This window comes from Neoarius graeffei, chromosome 23, assembly GCF_027579695.1.
Source record: "Neoarius graeffei isolate fNeoGra1 chromosome 23, fNeoGra1.pri, whole genome shotgun sequence".
NCBI classification, from domain to species: Eukaryota; Metazoa; Chordata; class Actinopteri; order Siluriformes; family Ariidae; genus Neoarius; species Neoarius graeffei.
The window spans coordinates 54,350,274-54,362,827 of NC_083591.1; the positions used below are offsets into that span (position 1 = coordinate 54,350,274).

At 45.7% G+C, this 12,554-nt stretch overlaps 1 protein-coding gene across 1 annotated transcript in view; it reads right to left on the reverse strand.

Moving 5' to 3' along the window:
- Window positions 1-11,886, reverse strand: part of mpp7b (MAGUK p55 scaffold protein 7b) — a 132,589-nt gene extending 120,703 nt beyond the window's left edge. Inside the window, exons 1-2 of the mRNA XM_060905435.1 lie at window positions 11,799-11,886; window positions 404-522 (exon numbers count right to left, since the gene is read on the reverse strand). Of these exons, the coding sequence (XP_060761418.1) occupies window positions 404-522; window positions 11,799-11,886 (207 nt within the window). The remainder of the gene's footprint in view (window positions 1-403; window positions 523-11,798) is intronic.
- Between the last annotated feature and the right edge of the window lie 668 nt (window positions 11,887-12,554).

Genomic DNA, 12,554 nt, shown 5'->3' on the forward strand with positions numbered 1-12,554 from the left:
CGGCTTGTTTTGCAGCTTCTTTCCCCTTTCTCAGTCTGCATGTGCTGGACATGTTAGAAACGCCTGCTGAAAGATGATGTTACTGGATCTCCAGCACTTCATAGCAGTAAGTTGGACCAAAGTTTGACAATTGAGACAACAGTTGAGCAGTTCTTGTCTTTATAAAGGATAAAAGACATCGCTGTTCTCTCACAGCAAGCAGGTTCTGAGTTCAAACCTGCAGGTCGACTGGGGCGATCTGAATATACTATATTTGCTGTTTATTTTATTAAGAAAGTGTGTGTGCATGTGTGTGTTCGAAGAATAAGAAAAAAAGACGATGGATTAAAATTATTCACGAGTCGGTTCCTTATTCCTAGTTACCGGTACATATCTATACGTAAACCAGCACATGGCCCTTCACCTTGATGAGTACATGCAGAGAGTTGACCATTAGCATGTCCTGAAGAAAACTGCTCTCCTCTGTAGCACCCATGTAAGGCTCGAGTCCGTAGAGCAGAGTGACTAGCATGCTGCATGCACCTAGAAACACAAGCCGCACCAAAAAAAATATCACTACACACAGATACACACATGCAAACACTTCGAATAACTGTCTTTGGATTCCAGTATCCATCAGTGTAACACAGAATAAAAGTGTCTTTAATACTCTCCTAAGGCTACACATACACAGGAAGTGAAGAAGTGATGGAGAAGGAGATATTGCATGAATTCTGTGATTATGCACGAGTTCTTTTCAGCAAGAAATGGAAAAGATGCTGCAGTTCATGGTGTGTTCACTTCATATCGAATTTACAGTAGTTCAGATATTTCCGACAAATCTAAAGCTTCAATAAACAAACATGACATAAAATGATAGCAGCTTCTAGATTTCAGGATATTCGGAGGAGTGTGATGTCTGAATTACTTGGTTTAACTAAACCAAACTAACCAGTGAAAAACTTTTTAAAATATCGTCAACTACTCTAAAAGCTACCATCGTCTTCAATGCACAAGTTGCCATCTAGTAAATCCCGTAATTCGAACATTAACTGTTGCAATTCCACACCACTTCACTAATGTGTTAATCTAGCACTTGTAAATAAACTACTGTATGAGAATGAAGAGTGCACTTTTTGTTAGGACTAGGACTGTTTTGGCCTCTAGAGGCCGCTGTTATTTCCTTTTCATGTCGTGTTTATTTTGGCCTCTAGAGGCCGCCACTGTTCCTGTGTCTTGTGTTTGTGTTAATTGCCTAATTATCTTCACCTGTGTCCTTAATTAGTTTGTCTATTTATACCCCTGAGTTCAGTCCTCTTGTCACGGAGTCTTTGTGCTGTTATGTTTATCTCCAGTTTCCTTTGTACTGTGTTTTTTTGATCTTCTTAGCTTTTGTATTTTTGCACTTTGCTTTTCTTTTGGATTACACTCTTTGGTTTTTTTTGTCTTTTGTTTTGCCCTGTATATAGTGTATATAGTTTAAATAAACCTTTTTGATTCTTTTTCTACTTCCGCCTCACGCCTCTGCATTTGAGTCATCCCCCTGGTGGCCTAGTGGGGGTTTGCTGGATCATCACACCAACGAACCAGGTTCGAATCCCAGCAAAACCCTAACAGAAAGACTCCGTCATGACCGACTCAGCAGAGGCTGCTTCAACTGTCTACCCGGCCAACCTTCAGGGAATTATGGCAGCTTTGACACGCTTCGGAGCAACCATGGACGCTCATGGACGTACGCTCACCAGCCAACGTGAGGCCCTCGCTCGCCACGAGGAACTGCTTCAGCAAATTGGGAAAACCCTGGCACAGCTGACATCTCTGCCTGCATCTCCTGCTCCTGATCCAGTTCCTGCTCCTGATCCAGCTCCCACTCCTGCTCCAGTGCCTCCTGCAATGCTGCCTTCTTCACCTCGCGAACCCAGCCTTCCTGCACCACAGAGGTATGACGGCAAGCACAGTGAGTGCCGAGAGTTCCTTACCCAGTGTCAACTCACCTTTGAGCTTCAGCCTACCACCTACACCACGGATCGCCGCAAGATTGCCTTTGTGATCACCTTATTAGCTGGTAAGGCGCGAGCCTGGGCTACTGCTATCTGGCAAAGACAGGGACCTGAGTGCTTTGATTTCCAGCTGTTTTCTGAAGAGATGCTTCGGGTCTTCGATCAGGCAGACATCAGTACCGACGCAGCCCGAAAGCTCATGTCCATCCGGCAAGGAGGAAGCGTCGCAGATTACGCCATCTCGTTCCGAACACTCGCAGCAGTAAGTGGATGGAACGAGACTGCCCTGGTGTCAGCCTTCCACCATGGTCTGTCTGACCCCATCAAGGATGGTCTGGCCTCTATTGGATGCCCAAGTGACCTCGAAACCCTCATCTCACATGCTATTCGTCTGGACAACAGGATGAGAGAACGCCACCAAGCCTTGAGCCCCCCCAGCCTCCCTACCTCTACCTGGAGACCGTCTACCTCCTTCAGTGACTGTCCAGAACCCATGCAAGTGGGTCGTACTCGCCTCTCCGCATCTGAGAGGGAGCGCAGAAGGAGGGACAAGTGCTGCATCTACTGTGGCAAGCCTGGTCACTTCCGAGCATCATGTCCCGAACTCTTGGGAAAAGGACCGCCCCGTCCAGCCGAGGGAGGGTTGTGACGGGGCCTACCCTCTCTCCCGGACTCCCTGGCCAAGGAATCTACATCCCGGTCTCCATCTCCTGGGGTGAGTCTGTCCACTCTTGTCAAGCTTTGATAGACTCGGGGGCGGCTGGGAACTTTATGGATATTCACTTCGCCCAAAGCATCAATATTCCGACTGCACCTCTTGAAGTCCCACTGTCTGTGTCTGCCCTCGATGGCCAAGCGTTAGGTGATGGAAGAGTCACCCAAGTTACTTCTCCAGTTTTCCTCCAGTCTCAAGGTCACAAGGAAGAAATATCCCTGCACCTGATTCCTTCACCTGAGTTCCCAGTTATTCTAGGCCTTCCTTGGCTTACTCGCCACAACCCTCGCATAGACTGGGTAACAAGCCAGGTTGTGGAATGGGGCCCTGCATGCCATGCCTCTTGTCTGCTCTCTAGCTCTCCTGTGTCTCCTGCCGAGCCCCCTGATCTCACCGAGTTATCTCAAGTTCCCACAGAGTACTGGGATCTCAAGGAGGTATTCAGCAAGAGCAGGGCCGCCGTTCTTCCTCCGCACCGGGCCTACGACTGTGCCATCGACTTGCTCCCTGGGACTACCCCTCCTCGTGGCAGACTGTTTTCACTCTCTCAGCCAGAACGCAAGGCCATGGAGGAATACCTCAAAGATGCCCTGGTCTCTGGGTTTATTCGACCCTCCACTTCACCTGCTGGAGCCGGCTTCTTCTTTGTCGGCAAGAAGGATGGGGGGCTCCGACCATGTATTGATTACAGGGGCCTGAATAAGATCACTGTGCGCAACCGATATCCCCTTCCGCTGATGTCCACAGCTTTCGACCTGCTCCAAGGCGCCACCGTCTTCACCAAGTTGGACCTACGGAACGCATACCACCTCATCCGTATCCGACAGGGAGACGAGTGGAAGACTGCCTTTAACACCCCGTCTGGGCACTACGAATACCAGGTGATGCCCTTCGGACTCACCAACGCACCAGCTGTTTTTCAGGCCCTAATCAACGACGTCTTAAGGGACATGATTAACCTATACGTTTTTGTCTACCTCGATGACATCCTTATCTTTTCCAAGACCGTGCAGGAGCACCGCCACCATGTCCGCCAGGTTCTCCAGAGGCTGCTACAGAACAATCTGTTCGCCAAGGCCCAGAAATGCGAATTTCATGTTCCCGAGGTCTCCTTTCTGGGATTTATTGTACGGACAGGCCAACTCCAAATGGACCCTGCCAAGACCCTGGCCGTCCGGGATTGGCCTACTCCCAAGTCCGTTAAGGAGGTTCAGCGGTTCTTAGGATTCGCTAACTTCTACCGCAAGTTCATCAGGAACTTCAGTTCTGTGGCAGCACCCATGTCAGACCTCACCAAAGGGACAGGTGGATCTTATGGCTGGTCTCCTCAGGCAGAAAAGGCGTTCAAAGACCTCAAGGACCGCTTCTGCACGGCACCCATTCTGGTTCTCCCGGACACCTCCCAACCATTCATCGTGGAGGTGGACGCCTCGGACAGTGGTGTCGGCGCGGTGCTCTCTCAACGTTCGGAAGGAAAGCTGCACCCCTGCGCTTACTTCTCCCACCGCCTGAGTCCTGCTGAGTCCCGGTACGATGTGGGGGATCGAGAACTGCTAGCGGTCAAACTGGCCCTTGAGGAGTGGAGGCACTGGCTGGAGGGAGCACAACATCCATTCCTGGTTTGGACTGACCACAAGAACCTGGAGTACCTCCAGCAAGCCAAGAGACTGAACCCTCGACAGGCTAGGTGGGCCCTGTTTTTCAGTCGATTTGACTTCACCCTCTCATACCGCCCCGGCTCCAAGAACACCAAACCTGACGCACTGTCCAGACTGTTCTCTGCCACTAACAGGGAGAATGAAGTCGGGCCTATTATCCCTGTGTCCCGGATTGTGGCCCCTGTCCGCTGGGGTATTGAGGAGGCTGTCCGACGAGCCCAACGCCAGGACCCCGGTCCTGGGACGGGGCCACCAGGCCTCTTGTACGTCCCACATCAAGCCCGGGCCAAGGTTCTCCAGTGGGGTCACTCTTCCCCTCTCACCGCCCACCCGGGAGCTCGGAGGACCCTGGACTTCCTGAAAAGACGCTTCTGGTGGCCTAACATGGAGCAGGAAGTAAGGTCATTTGTCCTGTCCTGTGAGGTTTGCACCAGAACCAAGAACCCACGACAGCGTCCCCAGGGTCTCCTGCATCCTCTGACCATTCCCCGGCGTCCCTGGTCCCACGTGGCAGTCGACTTTATCACGGGTCTCCCTGAGTCACAAGGTAACACGGTCATTTTGGTCTTAGTTGACAGATTCTCCAAGGCCTGCCGCTTCATACCACTGTGCAAACTCCCCTCTGCTCTTGAAACTGCGAAACTTTTGTTTAATCATGTTTTCCGAGTCTTTGGTCTTCCACAGGACATCGTCTCAGACCGAGGGCCCCAGTTCTCCTCCCGAGTGTGGCACGGGTTCTGCAAGGTCATCGGAGCCACTGCCAGCCTCTCCTCTGGGTTTCACCCACAGTCCAATGGTCAGACGGAGAGGCTCAACCAGGACCTGGAAACCACCCTGCGAGGCCTGGCTATGGATAACCCGACATCGTGGAGCACCTGGCTGCCATGGGCGGAGTACGCCCACAACACCCTGCAGTCATCGGCCACCAAGCTGTCGCCATTCCAGTGCCAATTCGGGTTCCAGCCACCTCTGTTCCCGGACCAGGAGGAGGACGCGGGGGTGCCCTCGGTCAACCAATATGTGAGACGGTGTCGCAAGACCTGGAGCAAGGTCAGGAAGACCCTCATACAGACCTCCAGAACCAACCAGACTCAGGCCAACCGCCATAGAAGACCTGCACACGCTTTCCGCCCTGGGCAGCGTGTTTGGCTGTCCACTAAGGACCTTCCACTGCGGGTGGAGAACCGCAAGCTTGCTCCTCGCTACATTGGCCCCTTCAAGGTGGTGCGCAGGGTGAACCCTGTCTCCTACCGGCTCCAGTTGCCCCGGACTCTGAGGATCAACCCCACTTTCCATGTTTCCCTGTTACGGCCCGTACTGACGTCTACGTATGCCCCTGCCCCTAGGAACCCCCCACCCCCCCGCATCTTCCAGGGGCAGACTGTGTTCACTGTGAATCGCCTGCTTGACTCCCGCCGGGTCCGCGGCGGGTTGCAATATCTGGTGGACTGGGAGGGCTATGGTCCTGAGGAGCGCTGCTGGGTTCCTGCTCGGGATGTCCTTGATAAAGAACTATGTCGGGACTTCCATTCGGCCCATCCGGATCGCCCTGGGAACGTCAGGAGACGCTCCTAGAGGGGGGGGTCCTGTTAGGACTAGGACTGTTTTGGCCTCTAGAGGCCGCTGTTATTTCCTTTTCATGTCGTGTTTATTTTGGCCTCTAGAGGCCGCCACTGTTCCTGTGTCTTGTGTTTGTGTTAATTGCCTAATTATCTTCACCTGTGTCCTTAATTAGTTTGTCTATTTATACCCCTGAGTTCAGTCCTCTTGTCACGGAGTCTTTGTGCTGTTATGTTTATCTCCAGTTTCCTTTGTACTGTGTTTTTTTGATCTTCTTAGCTTTTGTATTTTTGCACTTTGCTTTTCTTTTGGATTACACTCTTTGGTTTTTTTTGTCTTTTGTTTTGCCCTGTATATAGTGTATATAGTTTAAATAAACCTTTTTGATTCTTTTTCTACTTCCGCCTCACGCCTCTGCATTTGAGTCATCCCCCTGGTGGCCTAGTGGGGGTTTGCTGGATCATCACACCAACGAACCAGGTTCGAATCCCAGCAAAACCCTAACACTTTTCTGGCCACGAGCTTCAGAATCTTGGCTTGGTTGGCTGGACGCACTTTTGTGTATAGAGGTTTTTCATGTGACTTCACGTTTCCAATGGCAACGTGTGGCGGCCATGTTTAAGGTCAACCTTTGATTCAAATACAATGAGGTAGTGAGGAAAGGACGTAAACATGGTCAATTTTTGTTCAGTTTTCGGTTGTTCAAACCGCGATAAAAAGGCCTATTTCTGCATTCCTAGTGTAATATTACATCAGGGAGAGAAAACTATAGAAATTTCTACAAAAAGAAGACATCAGTAGCTGGTGAGTTTAAATCATAAGGAATGGATAACATCAAAGCACAGTTGCGTCTACTCTGATAAGTTTCACTCAGGTTTGACCTATAACTGTAATATAGTCAAAATAAGCTTAATTTGCTGGGGTTTATTTTGTGTATAGTAATATAGTATAGTAATATGAGCTAAATAGTCAAAGCCTAATGATGCTCGTTATTCTAACCCTTGGAAGTAAATTTGAAGATATACATGACTTTTTCATAAACTGCTTCGAATTGTCATCTAAAGCTGTACTGCCTTTCAGATTTTTCAAGTGTAGGTCATAAAAAGAATTTCCCCCGACACCCAATTATTTTTGTTTAGTGAACCGAAAGCTATTGAATTCGAATCACAGACTTCCAATTTTATTAGTTTTTTTTTAAATAGAACAATGAATTAATTTATTTCCACGTGGCCCTAAATTCTCTGCTATTTTTTCCTGCTTCACCATGACACGATACAAGATATTACATCATGCATGACGTGGTGGGCTTTCCCTGTTCACGCAAGGCAATGTGGGATACAAATTTGAAACAGGAGAGAAAAATGGAGGATGTGAGTGTGCGAATGAAACGTGAAAGACCGACTACAGTAACAGAAAGAAAGCGAGAAGAAAAGACGTTATGTGATATATGAAGGAAAGGAAACGCAGGACCAAACTAATAAATATCGGCGCTCAGCGAGCACCTCGGTGTGATCAGCTGTTCGTTTAGCGACAGAATGATGTAACTGTCAGTGCACACTCAAAGGTAAACCTGTAGGTGGCAGTAATGCGACACTGTGGATGCCAGCTGCCGTAAAACCCAAAAGAAGAAGAAGGTAAACCTGTGCATGCGCACACGGACTTCCTCTGTCTGCTTGACTGCACAAAGCGAGCGATTTCATGTACATTATTTGCTTTAATCTCCTCAAATTAAATAACTTCCCAGCCACAGAATGGCCTGATATTTTGTAAGATATTACAGAAATAAACATAAATCACAATGACCACATTTCAGAGGGAACTAAATTTCACCGATTTTATGAAATTGAAAGGCTGTCTAGCTTTAAGTATCCCAAATACTTTTCACAGAGAAATTGTTTCAGTATGTTCCAAAATACTGCGAATCAAAATTGAAAACTACCACGATACGAGCAAGCCGAAGTTACAGACAAAACACGAGGACACTTACCTGTCCGATGACGATCGTTAAATTCTTCTCTGGAACTTTTTTAACACGGATATCTCTCACCCATCCACACACACACACACACACACACACACACACACTGGTTGTATGATTCTAAGCTTTTATAAGCTCGAAATTCATCTATGAAGTATGCGCTTGTTTTTAGAACCAAATAGGACATGATGTCCATGAACAAAATGGCTGGATATTTGTCAGTTTCTCTGCACCATTGATTATTAGGCACCTCATAAGTGTCGAGGCTGTCTATTCTTGATCTTTTTCCTGATATCGTTGCTTAGCCTTTGAATCTAGTGATGATATATACGATTTCTTCCACAAAAATGACTTAAACTCCTTCATACAGCTGTCAGAACTGACCTTAAACATGGCGGCCGAAAGGGTTGCCATGGGATACGTACTAGCATGACAAAAAAAAAAAAAAATCAACACTTCTGAATGCTATGGAAGCCGAGAGAGGCCCTTCATATAATCCTTTTTTTTATTCACCTTGTTATCCCGAGATAACGACATAATTAATTCAGGATCTCGAGAAAACAACACAACTAATTCGAGATCTCGAGAAAACAAAACCGTTATTTCGAGATCTCGAGAAAACAAAACAATTATTTCATGATCTCGAGTAAACAGCTGAGAAATGGTTCATTCAGGTGCGCCAAGAGACTTGTGATATGCTGACTTTGGGGCTATTTCTCATTCTGTATAGACGCAACTTTGGTCATTAGAATGTCTGGAATAATCGATCACCTAATAAGGCAATATTTTGATCAGGGGTTGACACAGGGAGAGATTGCATTAAGTCTTTTAATAAGGGATAATTTCAAAATTAGTCCGCAGCACCTCCACAGAAGACTGGCCCGGCTTCGTCTCTACCGACGGAGATACAGTGATCCAGCTGAGATCATGAAATAATTGTTTTGTTTTTTCGAGATCACGGAATAATTGTCTTGTTTTCTCAAGATCACGGAATAATTGTTTTGTTTTCTCGAGATCTCGAATTAGTTGTGTTGTTTTCTCGAGATCCTGAATTAATTATGTCGTTATCTCGGGATAACAAGGTGAATAAAAAAAGATTATATGAAGGGCCTCTCGCGGCTTCCGTAGAATGCTGTTTGCAAGGATGTAGTTAATTTCAAAGGATTTAAAGCATCAAGTATATTTTTTTGTACACGCTTCTGGCCACGAGCTTCAGAATCTTGGTTGGTTTGTTCTGCGGTTGGCTCGGTTTGCGGTTGGCTCTTCATACTTCTGCGTGCTCATTTTCAGCAGAAGGACACATTTTTGAACTCTATGAAACAAGATGTCAACAATAGATTCCAAAACTAGCGCGACAAAAACCAACACTTGTCAATGCTGTTTTCTAGGATGCAGCTAATATCACAGGCGGCAAAGCTTCTCGTATCTTTTGTACACTTTTCTGGCTACAAGCTTCAGAATCTTGGCTTGGTTGGCTCTTCAGACTTATCTGTATACGTACTTCCATGTGCTTGTGTCCAGCAGGAGAACAAATTTTTGAGCACCATGAGACAAAATATTGACTCCTTTCACATTACATCACATAATGCTTTGCACCTTGGGAGGTAACCAGGCGCTATATTTGTTTACTAAGGTAGATAACCTCAGTCATTTCTTTGAATTCATATGGGGAAAAATGACTTTTCCTGATTTAAAGTTTTATGGAATACCTAAAGAAGCTAAGCGTCGAAAAGTGTGGTTAGACAGAGTTCGCCGTCAAAATTTTATGCCGACAGACAACACACTTCATTGGTGGAGTAAAGTCTGATGATCCAAGTCATGAAGCCTACAACCCCTCTGTCTTTGTCATAAAAAGTGCGAAAACGGAAAAACAAGGACAAGTCAAAGGGCGACTTTATTGAAGGATCAACTCCCAAAACAAAGCGCAAACGATGCAGTGTAAGTAAGCTTACATGTCCTTTGCCTTTTAGTGTTTATGTAGGTAGATTGAATGTAATATTTGACCCTGTAGTCCAAACAGCTTACTCTAGCAGCCCAAAGATTGTCGTAATCTGGTAGCATATGAGCTCATATTCAGAGGAAAGAAAATCAAAATCAACTTAAACTTTAAAAAGAAATTGGACAATTCTGACAATTCAAATTTGTCAAAAAGAAATTTGACAATTCAGTACTTACTTGACTGAGTGAATTCCTTGCTTGTATTCCCATGCACGAAGCGTTTTGTATTTTCTTATGGCTTTCTCGTCGTAACCAGCACCCAGCAAAAATAATTTCACTGTGGATTCTTCTATGATCAGTGTCAGTCTTTCGAAGCTCTTCTGCCAATCTTTTAACTTCTGCAGGTCAGTAATTGTACAGATGCAGAAGGCTGCTGACTCGCTGTCACCTGAAGCAGAGATGTTCAACGCGTTCGATACGATATTTACAAGCGCTTTTTTACCGATTGATTTCTTGAAGTCCACAGAAAAGGCTTTGCAGATTTATTTAAGCTTTGGTTTAGTTACTTTTGATCAGGGCTTTGAACCGGTTCAAGGAACGAAAACGAAAACTGGGAACTTTTTCTATTTCACATGGAACAGAAACGAAACCAGAAACTTTATTATTTTTTATGCTCCGGAACAGAAACGTTTATTTAAAAATAATGGTAACCGGTTAATACCTGTTTTTATTTCGTTCCTCAAAGTTTCCGTAGCCTACAAATAGAAAAGTCATTCTTCTCCTGCGCAAGTTTCTATGACCCGCTGGGGTTCACTTCCTGTGTGACGTTCGCTGACTGAATGGAGAGAGCGGGAGGGTGGACTACTATCACGTCTCCACATCTTAAATAAGAGGTAAATATTGCAGTCTATCGTTATTCAAAAACGTCAATTTCAAACACGATATCAATATATTTGTCCACGTTAATGAGAGGCTCGCGAACATTAAATGACGTTAACCTCTGTTAGCCTATCAATGCATAGGGCCTGACTAGCCTTTGGTAACACACTAAACGAATTATCTTTCATTTTTGGCACTTTTTTTGTTTGTGTAGATGGGAAGACATACTGAGAATCCAAATCGCCAACATTTGAAATAATAATTGTTTTGAATTATTTCTTGTCTTATTTAATGAAGGTTGTAATAGAATTAGCCTACATTTGGCTTAAGCTGGATGAGACAGAGACATAATTTTATAGCCATTTGTTAAACAGCTGACAGGGAACGTAATTAACCATTCCGGGAACAAAATTTTTTTGTTCTAACCGGTTCGGGAACGTCTATTTAATGGTGGAACCCAAAACCAGAAATGTTAAAATTCCGTTTCTGTTCGGAACGAACCAATAGGAAAAAAATTCTGGTTCAAAGCCCTGCTTTTGATACTTCTTTGAAGATTATAGGGGGATTTAAATTCGAAAGATTACTGTCAGTGTGCGACGCCATGTTGTTTTAGTTAGTTTATATTTTGGTTACCCCCCCCCCCAAGGCACAAAGCATAATATGAAAGTAATCGATAAACAATGGATTCCAAATCTAGCCCAAAAACAAAAACTTGCAAACGCTATTTGCTAGAATGCACTCAATCTCATGTACAAGTTGATTTCCAGCACATTGTATCTTTTGTACACTTTTCTGGCCACAAATTTGAGAATCTTGTCTTGGTTGTACTGTACTTCCACCTTTTTAGCCCTGACTGTACAGAGAGAAGTAAAGAAAAATGTCCTGGATTCCTGTCAGCACGTTTTAGAAAGCTTTACGATTCCAGGAGCACATGGTGCATTCGCTGAGGAAAGGGAAAATTGGACTGCTCTTCCTTTATCCCAACTCACAAGAGGATTGTTCAAGGGGCAAAAATAAATCATTATGCACACCAACATGTGTCTGCCAATCATTTCCTTGGATTATTAAATTTAATTTGAGGAAAATGGTACCAGATCTGCCACTCTCCATGGAAGGCTTCAGAGCAAACTTCCAGACTGCTTCAGAGCTTCCAAACCCAACAAATCTCCTCATTAACATCCCTAGTAAATCTGGATTGGATAAACATGGATGGATTTGTGCGGCGAGTGTGGTACGGACATCCCAGGTGTGCGTTCTGCAGGACTGCAGAGATCCAGATTTATAGCTATAGTTACTGAAGGCTTCTTTGAGCCTGGCTCGCTCTCTATACTGTAGCTCTTTCTTACTCCCAAGTGCAGGTCTAGCTCACGCATGGTCATCCAGTGCACGGCCAGAAGCAGCTGCAGTCCACCTGCTCAACTCCTCCATGTCTGATTTAAGGCAAAACTCCATCCAAAATGCTAAAGATGTTAGCAGGGATAAGTCAAGCCAACTGGACTTGTGCAAATGTCTCAAACCAATTGAAAAGGCTTCGTATATTCTACTGATGAGAAGCTAATGAAGAAATGACAAAGACCTTTAGATAAATGGTGGCATATCTTCAAGTCCAGTCACAACTCATTGACTACAAAACAGCCTTAAAAATCTCCTAATTTCTACCTCCCATCCTCTGGAATTGGCCAGCTGTTAAAATTAAAGTCCTTCCCATGCCCAGTACCTGGTATTCCTAGGCAGTCTCCCACTCAAGTACTAACCAGGCCCAACTCTGATGGTGGCGCATCGGGCGGCGCCGATCTCCGTAGCCCTCGGCCTCTCGCCTATTACATAGCTAGGGTTACAGTGGGGGG